Below are 18,412 nucleotides of genomic sequence, written 5' to 3'. Positions count from 1 at the left end.
TTCCTTTGATTTTGAAATTGATGAAAGAACAGGAAAAGTTCTTTCATCAAGAAAATTTTTGTTGTTTCTTTTCAGGTTTCCCCTTTTGTTGTTCGTTTTGACTTGTATTGCAGTAAGAAAGACTCAGTCCCACTAGTTATTCTCCTTCATTGAGACCACATGTCATCAACACATTCCACTAGAGGTTCACAATTACAATCACTGAAACAACACTTAGCTGTTCCACCACACATAGGCTAGACAAAATCACAGGCTCCCTAAGCCACATCCTTATAGCCTAGCTGAAACAAGCAGGTCACCCACCTTCAAGAGGAGATGACACATGCCAAAAGACACATAGACAAGCTGACAGAGAAAGCCCAGGACTGACTCAAAGCATCTGACGAGATGGAGCAAGAAACAAAGAAAGAAACTGCAAAGCTCCAAGAAATCCCGGCAGAAAATGAAACGGAAGAAGAAAAGGCTGCCCAGAAGGACTTAACAGACAAACCCCAATATGCAGAGCAGCTACTGGAGAAAATCAAGTCTGAAATTAATGACAAGAATCCCCAAATCAAGACCTTGGAAGGCCACCTGGAGAATGAAAGAGATGAAATTGAAAGTCTGACCCAGCGGCTCGAACGTGCCAGACAGGAGGTTGACACAGCCAAAAAGGAGCTCAAGCATGCCAATGAGCTGCAACCAGAGCCAAGAAGGGTGAGACACCTGCTGGCATCACCACTGCCCAGCAGAGCAGGGTCCCCATTTACGGGCTGACACCAGACATAAGAAGTGAGGGGGCACAACCCAGAACCTCACCATCCTTCACAGGAAAACTCATCCCTGCCAACAGAAGAAAGGGATCCATCCATGCAGATCCCATACCTATACATGGATTGGCCCTAAAAGACCTTGACTGTATGGCCAGGAACATTAACAAGTTCACCCTGAATCTCCAGAGGTTACGATGTACCAGACCTACCTGCAAGACTTTCACTTGGAAATGAGGCCTCAGGTGACCAAAAGAGACAGGCTCTTTCTACTGAGGACAACATCCAGGCCAGAGGTGAGAAGCTTCCTAGACCGGCAGCCCACACAAAATTGTTAGATCAGCTATCCGTCAGGTACTAATCAAAGAGTTTGCAGACCCAGAGTCTGAACCTTGACTGTTAGCTGCCGTGGAAACCAAATAGGGTCAGCAAGAGACTCCCTAAGCTTACTACAACCAGCTCCAACAAGCCTATTATCTGGCACATAACAAACCTGAACTGAAAGAAGACATGAACTTCAAAACCCTCTTCCTAAGAAATCTGCATCCTGGAGTACGTCATCACCTAGGTGTTGTGGCCTGCCCTCACACTAGGATGATCCAACAGCTACGGGACCTAACATACAAGGCCTATGACAAACAGAAGATGGCTTCAAGAAAGGGTGCCAAAACATCTACAGTCTCGAAAGTCATTACCCAAGAACCAAGCCTGGCACTGGAAGACACCCATGGTCATGAAAATGCCAGATTCCTCCATAAAGACTGGAAAGACTGTGACCTCCATGCCAATGACAGACCCAGGTATCAAATCAACTTGTGGGAAAAGTCATGGGACCAGCCACGCTTCTCAACCTAACCTAATTTGGGAACCTAACTGGACGTCCAAGGGCAGCCGCTTAACACATCCAGAAGCAACTAGACTGAGTAACCGACAATGAAATCCATCTCTGTACTACTCAGAGAGGCACGGCACTGAATATGCACAAGAACAGGACAGTTTACCATCAGGAGACACAGAAGAACTAATGAGACTACTGAAAGAGTTCCTAGAAAATAGGTTAGACCAAATAGACCAAAAGGATGAGTCAGACTTATTATGACTAATGATGGAACAAAAGGCCAATGACCATTTGGTCCACCTTCCTGCCAGAGATGACGAACACCTGGCCTCCAATAACCAAGAACGAAGGGGTCTCCCACAGCCAACCATCAATGAAAACTCTAAGGTACCAGACAGCACCATCTTGATCGCCTGCCACTCATAAGAAAAATAACAAAATACCAACCCAGGCTCCAGCTTCACAAACTTTAGACACTCTATTCGAGAAAGGAGTGGCCAGAAAGCTCCTTCTACCCATCAGTCTAGAACACAAAGTGACAGTAGAGGTTAGTAGTAGGTTCCAATATATTGAAAGCAGTAAAATTGCTCATCCACAGATATAGAAAAATGTTTAAGACACTGGAGCAGATTGTGCTGGAGCAGATTGTGGAAATGTGCTGGAGCAGATTGTGGAAATGTGACTATATATTCTATATTTAAGCTGAATTTTAGTGTTAGATCAAGAGTGTATCCACCATTATTATATTATATTATATTCTGAATGTACTGAATCTAGAATGGACACAACCTCTGTTTTCAGAGCATCTTTCTGATTATCAAAATGAATATTTAAGTCTCCAACAATTAATATTTTGTCTAGAGAAACAACCAGTTCTAGCTTCAGATCAAAAGTGCTGGCTGTGCATTCAGTATGATCTAATGATTTATGTTAATTAGGTTACTATGTTTGAATGTTTTTTCATTTTGAATTCAGTTGCAGTGGAAAAAGATTTGACATGATTTATCATGGCTTAATTTTTTACATCACAAAAACCTGCTATTTTAACAGGGATGTGTACGCTTTTTATATCCACTATAAATACTATGCAAAGTTTAAGGCCACCAACTTTGGCTCAAAGTACAGTGACTATAAACAGTTTCTCTGAAACCTGTCTGTTAATGTTAATAAAACAGCTCTTCATAAAAAAACCCACAAAACGTAGCACAGCTCTAAAGGGTCTTTTTTAATTGAAAAAAAAGTCCCAACCCTTGCACTAATCAAAACATTACTAAATAATGAAACAATTTGCATAGACACATCTTAATCCAATGCAGTAAAAATGTATAACATTTGAAAAACATTTGAGTTGTGTAGATAAGGATGGATATGGCATGTTGACAAATGTTCAAGTACCTTATAAAGACCAGACAAAGATGGTAAATATTGTAAAATAAAAACAGCATTGCATAAAATTATCAACTGTATAGTATTTGCATTTGAAATACAGCCAAATCAAAATATACATACAGCATGAATTAATTCAAATTCAATAGCTGGGTGGGAAGATTCGATTGCATGCTCTATTGTAAACAATAAATGCTTCTCCCTTCCTCACATTTTAAACATGAAAATAAACCAATCTTGTTTTAACCTACTGTATTGTGTAGTTCAGTTGAATACTGTTCTTTTTCCATTGTAACATGCTTTTTTAATGTTAGGTTCCAATATATTGAAAGCAGTAAAATTGCTCATCCACAGATATAGAAAAATGTTTAATAAATGGCCACCATATTTACAGTAATGATGGTGAAACAAACAAACAAAGAAACAAATAAAAAACCTTTCTTCATTGTCAAGAATAGTGCCCTTCCCAAATGCTCTGGCCTACACTTGCGAACCTACACATAAATAAAATCTTTCATACTTTTTAAGCTAAACACACTATACTTACACAATATGCATTATCATATTTATGCTCTATTAATATTCTGTAGTTTCATCACACCTGTAATTAATCTATTTTGTTTCTCTTGCATAAAAAGCTGAGGTAAATAAGAATTTATGATTTTAAGAACCTAGCTTATATATCCTGCCCTTTCAAAAAAAAAAAAAAAAAAAAAAAAAAAAAAAAAAAAAAAAAACCCTGAGAATAACTGTCTAGTATGTAATACATTTGGTCACACATGGGAGAAAATTATGCAAGTAATAATGAACAGAAACTGAGGTGCTATGCTGATTGTAAAAATGAGCCATGGATTTGGCAACACATCAAGGACGATATGCTCTTTTTCCTGTGTCAGTGGCTGCTGTTTTATACTGAGTAAGAGGTGGACTTTTGCTCTTTGTGGGATCCACACTTGACTTTGCCTGAGAGGCTACAGAATGGATTCTAAACCTCCCGGTTGGTGTGGGGCAAAGCATGGGTGCAGTCATCTGGTTCGCATCTTCCTTGTGGGCCCTGAGGCCCTGGGAGTCCTATTCCAGGTGGACCTGGAAGGAAAACAAGTGGAATTTAATAAAGAGGAATGATGACATTTTAAATACCATTCATTCATTTTAAATACCATTCACTGTTAACAATGTATAATATACTGTATACCCAAATTATTATTTTTTTTTATTATAGTGATCTTTTTCACAGATTTTGACCATCTTTCTATACTGAAACAGCCACTTCACAATGTTAAATCAATCTCGTTCAGAAGAGAGGAGTCAAAATAAGTAAAAAGAAAATAAATAAATAAAAACACTTTCTGAACACAATATACACTATTACGTGGCTTAGTGGTTAAGGTTTGATTGATTTATTTTTGATTGTTTTAAAATTTAATAAATAATTAAACTCTTAATTTAATTCTTGATTAAATTCCAGCACTACTTAATTGCCATTGATGGGTCAATCTCGACATCCAGAAGTTACGTCAATATTTACATGATATGCAACATTTACCCAATTTACGTGATATTATGTGCCCCATTCAGATTATACAAATTACCTGCATGTAGTTCATGCCTCAGAGGTTGCCAGATTTTTTCTTGTGCAGAAGTGTCGGTGATGGAGGAGGGGGGGTTCAATACCATCTACGCCATCAATAACTCTTTTTGTAGACACAACTTAGTCAAGCCAAGACATACTAAATCAATTTTATTATATAATATCATGATATTTTATCATGCTTTTAATTCACGTTTTTATTTATCAAATTAATAAAATAATGCCACTGTTTTCTTCATTCAATATGCTCCCCTCCTCAATGTATAAAGAAAACATATCGACTTTTTAAAAGACAATCTGCTCAAGAACTAACCTGCTACGTTTACAGCTCACTTTATGTTAATTCATAATTTCATCTATAAAAAAAGTTTGGTGCTTGAGAGCAATGTCTCAGATTAAGAGTCTGTCTCTTCCAATGTCCTTTGTGAGGACAAAAAAATAAATAAATGTTTTTGTGGACGATACACTTCATTAATTTTTTCATATTTTTGTATTTAATGTGCATAACTTTCGCATAACTTCTGAATAGCACTTAAGTATGTAGTTATGTGCAATGTCTGAATACCAATGTTTTGGTATTAAATCCTCTTTGCATGCACTTAACTCAAACCTGAATACTTGAATTGGACCTGTGTGCAATTAAATGTCATCTGATGTTAATATAAATACATGTTTATATGAGCTCTTTAGAAAACCTAAACAAACAGACCATCTCCAGGTTACGTATGTAACCATGGTTCCCCGAGGGAACGAGACGCTGCGTCATGAAACGCTATGGGAACGCTCCCGCGTGACCGCGCTCTGAATCACGTGTCTAATCCGTCCAATGGATGGGCGAGACGTCACGGGCGGGGTGACGTAGCGACCCGGAAGCATAAAAGCCCGAGCGGCGAGCCCCGCGTTAGCTTACTGGAAAATGAAGCAAGCGCCGCAGGGACGCCGGAAGTGTGGCACCGAGACGCAGCGTCTCGTTCCCTCGGGGAACCATGGTTACATACGTAACCTGGAGACGTTCCCCTTCAGGAACTCGAGCTGCGTCACAAAACGCTATGGGAACGAGTATATCCACGCCGCCAGACTTACAAGTCCCTGCCTCCAGGAGGAGGCAAGCCTAAGGCACAAGGACAGAGGAGCCGGGAGTGGCTCGGGTATCTAGGTCATAAAACCTGGCAAAGGTCAGGGGCGTGGACCATCCCGCCGCGTTGCAGATGTCCTGTAAGGACACACCTGCCAGAAAGGCCTTAGAGGCCGCCACCGCTCGGGTAGAGTGAGCCTTGACTCCCACTGGGGAGACCAGAGGACTCGAAAGCCAGAGAAATGGATTCTACAATCCACCGGCTGAGGGTCTGCTTAGAAGCAGGAAAACCCCTCTTAGGGGGACCAAAGCAAACAAGCAACTGGTCCGCCTTTCTCCACAGGGCAGTTCTGTGGACGTACGCGTCCAGTGCTCGCACTGGACACGTACAATTGAGCTTCCGATGGTCGGGCTCCCTAAAGGGAGGAGGACAGAAAGCCTGCAGCACGACCGGCCGTGGTGCCGAGGAGGGGACTTTCGGTACGTACCCCGCTCGGGGGTACAAGAATGCTTTGGCCAAACCAGGCGCAAAGTCTAAATAGGAAGGGGCCACCGAGAGGGCCTGAAGATCCCCCACTCTCCTAAGAGAGGAAATTGCCAAGAGAAAGGCAGTTTTCAACGTCAGAAGACGGTCCGAAATCTCCTCTATGGGCTCGAAGGGGGGTTTGCAGAGAGCCTCTAAAACCACGGCCAGGTCCCACGAGGGGACCCGAGATCGAGCTGGAGGTCTGATCCTCAGCGCACCGCGGAGGAAACGTGTCACCCAGGGGTGCCTGCCCACTGACTGGCCATCGAGAGGGGCGTGGCAGGCCGCAATAGCCGCGGACCGGGCCCTGAGACAAGAACCCAGGTTCTCTCCACACAGCTAAGGCACCTTGATAATGCGGAGCGGGTTTCCTCTGTTTCGGAAAAACCCCCTGGTCTTGAGCCACCACTGTAGGGGTCTCATGTGCAGCAGGCCAAATGGTATCACGTTGGATGCAGCTGCCAATAGGCCCAGCAGTCTCTGAAACTGCTTTACAGTGAGTGACCGGCCTACTTTCACTCTCGCGACCGCTGTGAGGACCGACTCGATCCGAGCAGGAGACAAACGTGCCTGCATCGTGGTCGAATCCCACACGACGCCTAGATAAGCGGTTCTCTGAGCTGGAGAAAGCACGCTTTTCTCGGCGTTTAGTCTTAACCCCAGTTCCTTCATATGGGCGAGAACGGCATCTCGATGCCGAGCCGCCATCTGCTCTGAATGAGCTAAAATCAACCAGTCGTCGATATAGTTCAGTATGCGGATGCCCCGTAGTCGCATAGGAGCCAGGGCAGCATCCACGCACTTCGTGAAGGTGCGGGGTGAGAGTGCTAGGCCGAAGGGAAGAACCCGATACTGGTAAGCTTCGCCCCCGAAAGCGAACCTCAGGAACTTCCTGTGCGGGGGAAGGATGGAGATGTGGAAATACGCATCTTTTAGGTCGATCGTGACGAACCAGTCCTCGGACCTGATCTGAGACACGACCTGAGTGACCGTAAGCATCCTGAACTTCAGTCGAGCGACTGAGAGGTTCAATTGCCGCAAGTCCAAAATGGGACGCAGCCCTCCCCCCTTCTTGGGAACAATGAAGTACCGGCTGTAGAACCCTGACTCCCTGTCGTGAGGAGGGACCACCTCGATGGCCTCCTTCCTCAGGAGAGTACGTACTTCCTGCTCCAATACCAGAGCCTGCTCGGGACCCACCACAGTGGGAAGAACCCCAGAAAAACGAGGTGGAGGCGAGCCGAACTGAATTCGGTAGCCTCTTTCTACAGTACGCAGGACCCAATGAGACACATTCGGCAGAAGTTTCCACGCTGCCAGAAAGCTCACTAAGGGAATCAGCCTCTCGAGACTGACCTCTGGTGTAATAGAAGCGGTTAGCTGGGTGCCCTGAGGCGGCGAACCGACATGGGGGAAATGAGCTAACCGCTGCGAAGGCCTCAGGAGAGGCCGCGAGCCTCCCAGACCCGCTACGTTGCCGGGCGAGAACTGGGAGAGGCGCTCGCCGGAGACCGCTGCGCCCTGAAGCACCATAGGTGGCAGGGTTGGCAGATCGACCTCCTGAGGGCACTGGGGGGACCCGGGCACCGTAAGATGAGGTGTACGCCGCGTCGCTGCCCCCGCCCGGCAGCCCCACGAGCTAGAGAGCGACGGGGGAGGAACCGCTGAAACGCCTCCGCCTGAGCACGGGCCTGCTGGTATCTCTCGACGAAGGAGTCTACCGCGTCGCCAAACAGGCTCGAGGGAGTAAGCGGGGCGTCCATGAGCACGACCCTGTCCTTCTCTTTCATATCGGACAGGGTCAGCCAGAGATGCCTCTCCGCCGCCACCAGGACTGCCATAGACCGACCGATAGCACGGGCGGTCTCCTTGGTGGCGCGGAGGGACAGATCAGCGGCCCGCCTGAGCTCAGCTACCTGCTCAGACGTACCCTCCCCCTGCTCATCCAGCTCTTTAAGCAGGTCAGCCTGGTACGCCTGTAACACTGCCATGGTGTGCAGACACGCACCGGCCTGACCTGCTGCCGTGTACGCCTTGCCTACCAGCGCTGAGGTGGTCCGCAGCGGCTTGGTAGGCAACGCCGGAGCCTTCAGGGACGATGCAGCAGCAGGGGACAGATAGCTGGCTAGCGTCTGTTCACCCTGGGCATCGCCCTGTAGCCGGAGTAGTCCAGCCCCTCCACATTAGCGTAATGGGAAGACGTGGGGCTGAACAACCGGGCCGAAAATGGCCTATTCCAGGACCTCGACATCTCAGTGTGGAGGTCCGGAAAAAAGGGCAGGCTCCGGGGCGGAGGTGGCGGCCTACTGCGCAAAAAACGCTCCTCCAGTCTAGAGCCCTGAGGCTCAGGCCGTGACTCAGCGGGCCAGTCAATGCTAAGCTTAGCGACTGCCCGTGCAACCACCTCGAGCAGCTCCCCGTATTGAGGAGACTGCGGCTCAGGGTCGACGCTCTCCACATCGACCTCCTCGGAGGACGATAGGTGGAGCGCCGAGTCCGCTCCCCGGGGGGAAGAAACCGCAGAGCGTGCTTCCGAGCCCAGGGAGGGGACAGAGGACCTGGAGGGTGAGGAAGGAGAAAGGGACGGGCCCGTCTCCATTCCCTCCGCCAGGTCCATCTGCGAGCCCCATGAGTGCAACCGCCGCTCTGCCTCGGCTGTGTGTATCCCCGCCCGTAATAAATCGCGGACAGGGAGGAACACACGGCCTGAAGCGCTGCCCGCTCTCGCCCTTCGTCTTATCCTTGGCTTTAGGCATGCCAACGATAAAACACCAAAAGACAAAAATAGACAGACAATAAACACAGAGCGCTTGCTGAAAACAGGAAGCTAACGCGGGGCTCGCCGCTCGGGCTTTTATGCTTCCAGGTCACTACGTCACCCCGCCCGTGACGTCTCGCCCATCCATTGGACGGATTAGACACGTGATTCAGAGCACGGTCACGCGGGAGCGTTCCCATAGCGTTTCGTGACGCAGCTCGAGTTCCTGAAGGGGAACAAAGAGCTTCCAAAAGAAGTCTGGGACAATGCTCTGAAAAATATCAGTCAGGTTTCAAAAAATTTTGAACATCCCCACTTAGCACCATTAAACCCATTATTAAAAATGGAAATAGTATGGCACAACTGCAACACTGCCTAGTGGAGGCCATCCACCAAATGTCAGTGACCAGGTAAGGAGCACATTAGTAAGAGAGGCAACCAAGATGCCATTATAGCTCTGAAAGAAAGAGTCACAGCTCAGATGGGGGAAGCTGTACAGGAAAACCATAGCCTGGACACTGTAAAACTGGACTTTGTAGAAAAGCAATACAGAAAACCTGTGTGTTTGGCAGAAACTCAACACTGCTCATCACCCTAAGAACATTACCCCACAGTGAAGCATGGTGTAGGTAGCATGTTGAGCGTTACCCTTGGCCTCTTTGTTGCTGGATGCCATGGCTATTTTAGAGCCTGTAATCTGAGCCTTTGAGATAGTAGGACCAATCCAGACCCATTTTCAGACATTGCTGAGGCTGGAGAATTCCAATAAAACTAATTTCTAGAGAGTTTTAGTGTCAGCCAGAGCCATCATATTTCAATCTCTTCAGGAGACTCAATCTTTCAATTTGGCTTAAATGAACTTTCTTCATGTCTCCTTTAAGGACTTACAATTCACACAGTCCAACTTGCACTATATGACCAAAAGTATGTGGACATGTGACCAATCACACCTATAGGTGCTTGTTGAAAATCCTATTCCAGATTTAGCCCCCCTTTGCTATTATAATAACCTCCACTCTTCTGGGAAGGCTTTCCACTAGATTTTGGAGAATAGCTCTGGGGATATTTGCTCATTCAGCCTCCAGAGTATTAGTGAGGTCAGGCACTGATGTTGGGCAAAAAAGCCTGGCATGCAGTCATATATATTGGTATATATGGTGTATATTCACCAGGAACTTATATTCTAGGAATGCTACAGCTAATACACAAAGATTCAGGGAAAGGACTGAGAAGGTGTAGAGAAAGGTCTAGTGCAAAGTGCAAAGCAAGAGCCTCTCAGAACCCCAGTCCACTTTCTCAAAGTTCCCCTCTAATATTGTTCCATATATATACTCACAAAATTTGGGAGAAGGACCATAAGCTTAAGCTTCAACTTCATCCTAGCTAACTTTGAGGCAAGACTCATACCTCATACCTAATATTTACCTATTATTCGATCATTTAATCAAAGCGGGCGCAGCCTGGAACTCCAGCCCAGAATAAAATTCTATAGTGACTATAAACTATTACAGTGACAGTGCAAACATTTTTCATTTTTTCATTAGGGAAACTATAATATGCCATAACCTGCACTAAAATTTCCACAAATGTAGCATTCAGTTTTAAATCACTATTAGCCTTCAGCAGTACCAAAGGAAGTCTCAAAGTGGACATTTGCAAAAAATCTATTACTATACATCAACTGTGCACAATATCAATTAATAAATATGATTCTTGTAGGGAAGTGCATACCTGGTGGGCCTGCAGGGCCTGGTGCACCTAGGATCCCCAGGCCTATTTGACCCCTCTCCCCTTTCTGTCCTCGATAGCCTAAACACAAACACAAAACAATAATTTAGTCTAATCAAATACAAAATACTTAGTTAAGCATGCACTTTATAGAGTATCATAGATTATAATGGTTGCCATAATGCCATACATAATAATAATTAATGAAAGTAATTTGGCATAATCTCATTTGAATAAGGCTGTGCTACTTTCAGTAAAAGTCAATAAAAGTCTTTCTGGCATCCTTGAAAAAGGATGTTCTTTGGAATACTCAGCATTAATACCAATAACAATTAATAGATCTTTCTAAGTACAGGGGCACTTCTGACCACTGTCTATTAAAGAATTATAATAAGAAATCAATTTTTTATTAAGGAAGCTTAAAGATTTAACATCTGACTTCCATGCATAATAATGGTTTTGCTTAGATGCAAAGCAAAGCACATAGAAGTAAACAGAGCAGGCAAAGGTAAACAAACAAACAAGAAAGAAAATTGACTACTGACACACATTAACCCATTCTTCCTTGAACATCTCAAAATAAGTTCTGTCACAACATGCAGATATTGGCTACACTCACAAATCTTAACAGATGCAGAACAAATGACTATGAAGTGTTGACACTGTTCTCAATAACAAGCAATTTCCCCCAAAGGATGTTTAATCCAGCAAAGCATCTCCACAGATAATAAGATTGCATAATGCAGTCTTATAAAGGCTGAGGGGGAAAATACCTCAAACAGAAATACCACACCTCTATTCAATGTGCTTCTCTCATCACATCCACCTAAGAACATGCTTATGCTTGGAGCACTCTGAAATGCATTCACTGAGAAAGATGGCATTCCATGGGTAGAAAAGCATCATACCTTCAGCCTCATATAATGGTTCCCTGTGGTTGTATATATACTTATTGGTGAGTGCTTTCCTGTTTGAAACTCAATACACACAATGTCCTCTGCAGTCTGGCAAAGAACAATCTAGTACAACACTGCAAAGATGTGGCTTTGTTGTTCTACAAGGACACTTGATTTTTTCTCTTTTTTTTAAATCCCATTTGGATATAATATAAGACTATGGATTTAAAATACTACACTTACTATGCTTAACCTTCACTATATGTGAAGGTTAGGTAATATTTTGGCTGCATGTATGAAACTATATATGTGTTCTGTGTAATGCCTTAACATAAGCTAACAGGAAAGCAGACAACTCTAGGCATTTTCAGTCTCTTGTTTTTGGCTCCTACCTTGAGGGCCTGGAGGTCCTGGCTCTCCAGGTGGACCTGGGGACCCATCATTCCCAGGTGGCCCTGGGGGGCCTCGGCGGCCATGTGCAGCCAATATTGCCGCTGGCACCTTTTCCAGCATGGTGTAACTCGATAACCTTTCTACAAAATCATCATTCACAAGGTACCAGGAACATAGGTAAAATAGGTAACAATTAAATGGATACCACATGAGAGCACACATACTAGAAATCACAACAATTATAACAGGCAGTATTGGTACAAAAAGAAATGAAAGAGCCAGAGAAAGTTAACAGAGTTAATTTCCAATTTACACACACCATGAGAGAGCAAGAGAGCTAAACAACTACTGTCAGAAATCCCTACAAAGACTTTTTATATGTGACAGATATACCTTCAAAGACACGCAATACTTCATTTTGGATGAACATTTTAATTTCATTCATGGCGTTGTAATCATTCTGCAGGAAAAAAACAAGAACAGGAATTTTTTTTAATTTAGAAAATTATAAAAACGGAATTATTTTATTCATAGTGGGATGAAGAGTTCCTTTAGAGATAAAAGAATATTTGGCATTTTAGCAGATTATGAGCTGCATTTAGATGTCATCTTGTCTAGTGTATGATAACAGATTATCTCCCATAAAATAAACCCCATCCTCATCCCCTCCCTCCCTTCCCACCCAACACACAGACACACACAAAAACAAACTTTTTTTATTTTGGTTTTGCATGTTACATAAATACCTTAAGAGGGGATGTTTTATGAGTAAGCTGTGTTAATGAAATATCTTAATATATAGCAAATGAGAGAGCAGTTTTTCAAACTTATAATTACGCAATGAATGTAAAAGTATTATTGCAAAGAAAAGAAATACCTCAGCAATTAACAAAGCTCGAGAAGCAGCACAGCAGAAAATATACATCAGAATAAATGTGTAATCAAACAAACAAATAAGTAATATAAAAGGCTATTTAAATTTGTTATATAGTCAAAACTAATATGCTTAATTCACACTTGATCACAATTGTGCTTACATTCTCAGTAAAACATACCATGCCAATTTCCTTATTAGTAGTCATAGTCAATAGTGACTGCTTTTATTTTTTTAAAGCAAGGGTTCTCACGCCAAATATTGACTTTGTTTAGTTAATTACTATTTACTGCTCTGTACAGTTTTTTTGTAGAAAAGTTTAATTTTATTAAGGCATCTTTTATTTACAGCATTTCTTGGTGTGTGTGTATGTATATGTATATATATATATATATATATATATATATATATATATATATATATATATGTGTGTGTGTGTGTGTGTGTGTGTGTACATACACAATATACACTCACCGTCCACTTTAATAGGAATACCTGTACACCTGCTAATTTATGCAGTTATCCAATCAGCCAATCATGTGGCAGCAGCACAATGCATAAAATCATGCAGATACAGATCAAGAGCTTCAGTTAATGCTCACATCAAACATCAGAATGGGGGAAAAGTGTGCTCTCTATGACTTTAACTGTGGCATATGACTGAAACTGCTGATATCCTGGGATTTTCACACATAACAGTCTATAGAGTTTACACAGAATAGAATAGAATAGAATAGAATAGAATAGATTTTTATTGTCATTGTCTTGAACAACAAAAGACTGTTTAGTAGCTCACAAGGTTTTGGCATAATAGACAAATACAAATAAAAAATAAAATAGACAAGAAGAGAGGTATTCCAAAAGGTAATATATACAATGGTTAGTGCAAAATATTGTAGTGTACACTGGAGCAAATTAAACAAGAACAACAGTGCAGAATATAGTATACATAGTGTTGTTGTATACTCTATGAATGTATATCAGGATATATGAATAATAAACACAAGTGTAACAGTATAAGATTTGTGTAAACATATGAGAGGTGTTTACAGATTAGTGCAAATATGCAGTGTGGTGTGTGCGTGTGTATTATTGCACTTGTAGACCTGAGACATTGGTTTATTGTTCGATAATGCTTGGGAGCAAAAGGAGGGAAGGAGGAGGATTTATGCATTTGACTGCCTGTGGGAAGAAACTGTTCTTTAATCTGTTAGTCCTTGTTTTGATTGTTCTGTATCTTTTCCCAGAGGGCAGAGGGGAAAACAGGTGATGTCCAGGGTGAGTAGGGTCCATTATGATACAACTGGCTTTCTTTCTGAGACGGCCAGTGTAAATATCTTTGAGGGGAGGTAGTATTGTGCCAATGATGCGCTCTGCCACCCTCGCCACCCGCTGCAGGTCTTTTTTTATTCTCTTCTGTGCAGCTGCTGAACCACACTGTGATGCAGTAGGTCAGAAGGCTCTCTATTGTTGACCGATAGAAATTGGTCAGCAAGTGATGAGGGAGGTGCGTCTGTTTCCGTTTCCTGAAGAAGTACAGTCTTTGCCGTGCCTTCTCCACCTGAAGGGAGATGTGTACGGACCAGGTGAGGTCGGCTGAGATATTCACACCAAGGAACTTAAAGCTCTCTACCCTCTCGACCTCCTTACCCTGTATGCAGAGGGCAGAGTGCTCAGTACGCCTTGATCTTCTGAAGTCAATTATAAGTTCCTTGGTTTTGGAAATGTTTAAGTCCAGATTATTGAGGGAACACCATTTTGTCAGATGCTGAACCTCCTCCCTGTAGGCTGTTTCATTATTATCTGTAATCAGTACCACTATGGTGGTGTCATCAGCAAATTTGACAATGGTGTTGGTGGAATGGATAGGGGAGCAGTCGTGTGTGAAGAGCGAGTAGAGGAGGGGGCTGAGGACACACCGCTGTGGTGTGCCAGTGTTCAGGATGAGAGTTGATGATGTGTGACCTCCCATCCTGACATTCTGAGGTCTGTTGCGCAGGAAGTCCAGTATCCATGTGCATAGTGAACTGCCTAGGCCCAAGTTGCTCAGTTCACTGTGGTTTTCTTTGGAACTGGGATGATCGTCGCTGACTTGAGGCAGGTGGGGACAGCAGACTGTAATAGCTAAAGGTTGAAAATGGTGGTAAATACCTCTGCCAACTGGTCTGCACAGGCCTTCAAGATGCATCCAGTGACTCCATCTGGACCAGCTGCTTTCCTCGTGTTGACCCTGCGTAGAGTGGATCTGACCTGATGCTGGTGTAGCTGTATCGGGTCATCCTTTCCTGGCAGTGAAGGATGGCTGCTGACGTCACTGTTCCGCTGGTCAAAGCGAGAAAAGAAATGGTTCAGAGTGTCTGGCAGAGTGCTGTCTATGGGGTTTATGTCTGTGTGACTGTTCTTGTAGCTAGTGAGGGAGTTTATTCCTTGCCACATTCCCCTGGGGTTGTTGTTGGAAAAGTGTTCCTCAATGCGTTGCTTATACCTGCGTTTGGCCTCTCTGATGCCTCTTCTTAGGCCTGAATGTGCCTCCTTGTAGGCTAGTAGGTCCCCAGACTTAAACGCTGAATCCCGTGTTTTGAGCAGAGACCTCACCTTGCTGTTGAACCACGGTTTCTGATTGGAGAACACTTTAACAGTTTTTGTTACAGACACACTCTCAGCACAGAAGTTTATATATGAAAGCACAGCTGATGTGTGTTCCTCCAGGTCTGTCCCCTCAGCGAAGACTCCCCAGTCTGTGTCCTCAAAGCAGTCCTGCAGGGCTGAGGTGGCTTCCTAAGTCAATACTCTGACTGTCTTTGTGGATGGTCTTTGTCAACAGCTGAGTGGTTTGTATGCTGGAATGGTGCAAAAAACAAAAAAAACATCCTGTGTGCCAGAGGCTGAAACACCTTGTTGATGGCAGAGATCAGAATGACCATGACCTGACAGGAAGTCTATAGTAACTCAAATAAGTACTCTTTACAACAGTGGTGAACAAGTCCCTGGTGGTCTAGTGGCTAAGGATCCTGCACTCTCACCGCCAGAGCCCGGGTTCGACTGGGAATATACTGTCAGTGCCAGGCCCAAGCCCAGATGGGAGGGTTGCGTCAGGAAGGGCATTCGGAGTAAAACCTGTGCCAAATCAAACATGCAGACCAGCAACAACAACAGTGGTGAGCAAAAAAGCATCTCTGAATGCACAAGACATCAAACTTTGAGGTGGAAGAGCTACAACAGCAGAAGGCCACATTAGGTTCCACTCCTCTCAATCGAGAACAAGAATCTGAGGCTATCATGGGCACAGAAACTGGACAGTTGAAGACTGAAAAAAGACCAGGTAATTTTTGTCTAATCTTCAACTGTCCAGTTTCGATGAGCCTGTGCCCATGATAGTCCCAGATTTCTTGGCTAAAAGATGTGGAACCCAATGTGGTCTTCTGCTGTTGTAGCCCATCCACCCCAAGGTTCGATGTTTTGTGCATGATGAGATGCTTTTCTGCTCATCAAAACAGCATCAGTTCTTTGTGGCATGGATTCCACATGATGTTGGAAATATTGCTTTGAGATTCTGGTCCATGTTGACATGATTGCATCATGCAATTCCTGCAGATTTTTCATTTGCACTTTCATGCAATCTCCCATTCTACCACATCCCAAAGGTTTTCTACTGGATTCAGATCTGGTGACTGTGAAGGCCACTGAAAAACACTGAACTCATTGTCATGTTCATGAAACCAGTTTGAGACGACTTTTGCTTTGTGACTTGGTGCATTAACATGCTGGAAGTAGCCATTAGAAGATGGGTAAATTGTGGTCATTAACATGATCAGCAACACAAATAGACTCGAAAAGACAGTGGCATACAAGCAATGATTGATATGGACTAATGGGCCCAAATTGTGCCAAGAAAACATTCCCTGCACCATTACACCACCTCCACCAGCCTGGACTGTTGACACAAGGCAGATTCGGTCCATGGATTCATGCAGTTGGTTCCAAATTCTGACTCCAACATCTCTGTGCCTCAGCAGAAACAGAGAGTCATCAGAACTGGATACGTTTTTCCACTCTTCAATTGTCCAGTTTTGGTAAGCCTCTGCCCACTGCAGCCCAGACTTCTGTTCTTGGCTGAAGCCTTTCTGTCAGCTTGAACCAGTCTGGCTCAATGCCTCTTTCACCAAAAAGGCATTTCTGTTAGCAGAACTGTAGTCTACTGTATGTTTTTTCTATATTGTACCATTGTGAGTAAACTCTAGAGACGGTTGTGTGTGGAAAATCCCAGGAGATCAGTAGTTTCTGAAATGCTCAAAAAAGGCCATCTGGTACCAACAACCATACAGAGTTAAAGTCACAGAAATCACATTTTTTCCCATTCTGATGTCTGATGTATCAGCATCAGATTTTATGCATTGTGTTGAAATAAAACAATCAAGATGTGATCGAAATGTAGACTTTCAGCTTTATTTTAAGAGATTCCACAAAAATATGGCATTTACCAGTTAGGAATTACAGCCATTTTAAGCAAAGTACTTCCATTTTCAGGGGCTCAAAGGTATTTGGACAATTGACTGACAAGAACTTATTTGACCAGGTACAGTCCATTCCCTTGTTACTTCAAGACAAATGAAGCACATAAAAGGTCTGGAGTTGATATCAGGTATTGAGTTGGCATTTGGCAGCTGTTCAACTGGAGCTACAAATATGAAGTCCAAGGAGATCTCAATGCAAGTGAAGGCTGAAAAAACAACATAAATCTATAAGAGAGATAGCAAAAGCCTTAGGTGTGGCCAAATCAACAGTTGGGTACATTCTTAAAAGAAAGCACTGGTGAGCTCAACAACATCGAAAGGCCTGGAAGACCACGGAAGACAACTAAAGTGGATGATCACAGAATCCTTTCCTTGGTGAAGAAAAACTCCTTCACAACATCAACAGAAGTCAAGAATACTCTGGAGAAGGTAGGTGTATCATTGTCAATGATTTCATCTTTGGACTGATGAAACCAAGATTAACTCGTACCAGAATGATGGGAAAAGAAAAGTATGGCAAAAGAAAGGAACAGCTCATAGTATACCACATCGTGTCAAACACAGTGGAGGAAGTGTTATGGCATGGGCATGTATGGCTGCCAATGGAACGGGCTCACTGGTGTTTATTGATGATGTGACTGCTGACAGAAGTAGCAAGATGTATTCTGAGGTGTATAGGGCTATACTCTCTGCTCACATTCAGCCAAATGCTACAAAAATGATAGGACGCCGCTTCACAGTGCAGGTGGTTAATGACCCTAAACATACTGCGAAAGCAACTCAAGACTTTTTGAAGGCAAAGAAATGGAATATTCTTCAAAGTCAGTGGCCTGATCTCAACCCAATAGACCATGCTTTTCACTTACTAAAGACAAGACTAAGGGCAGAAAGACCCACAAACAAGCAGCACTGTAGGTGGCTACAGTGCAGGCAGTCACTGACTGCAAAGGATTTGCATCCAAGTATTAAAATTATGGTTATATTTACAATTATGTAACTTTGTCCAAATACCTTTGAGCCCCTGAAAATGGAGGTACTTTGTCGAAAATGTCTGTAATTCCTAAATGGTAAATGTTTTTGTGGA

General features: G+C 43.6%; 1 protein-coding gene across 10 annotated transcripts in view; it reads right to left on the bottom strand.

The window, feature by feature from the left end:
• Nucleotides 1-18,412, bottom strand: part of LOC113544364 (collagen alpha-1(XIX) chain) — a 270,413-nt gene that overhangs the window by 5,465 nt on the left and 246,536 nt on the right. For 7 of the 10 annotated variants that reach the window (XM_053230909.1, XM_053230915.1, XM_026943160.3 and 4 more), the window contains 4 exons: nt 12,334-12,400; nt 11,940-12,080; nt 10,655-10,732; nt 2,798-4,059 (listed from right to left, as the gene is read on the bottom strand). In XM_053230909.1, the coding sequence (XP_053086884.1) occupies nt 3,959-4,059; nt 10,655-10,732; nt 11,940-12,080; nt 12,334-12,400 (387 nt within the window). In that variant the 3' untranslated portion in view covers nt 2,798-3,958. Of the gene's footprint in view, nt 1-2,797; nt 4,060-10,654; nt 10,733-11,559; nt 11,583-11,939; nt 12,081-12,333; nt 12,401-18,412 lie in introns of those variants that run through there. The other 3 variants (XM_053230916.1, XM_053230917.1, XM_053230913.1) reach the window with 3 other exon arrangements.

Source organism: Pangasianodon hypophthalmus, chromosome 28 (genome assembly GCF_027358585.1).
Source record: "Pangasianodon hypophthalmus isolate fPanHyp1 chromosome 28, fPanHyp1.pri, whole genome shotgun sequence".
NCBI lineage: Eukaryota > Metazoa > Chordata > Actinopteri > Siluriformes > Pangasiidae > Pangasianodon > Pangasianodon hypophthalmus.
The sequence above is the reverse complement of the archived record's forward strand: the minus strand, read 5'-3'. Positions and strand labels throughout refer to the sequence as shown.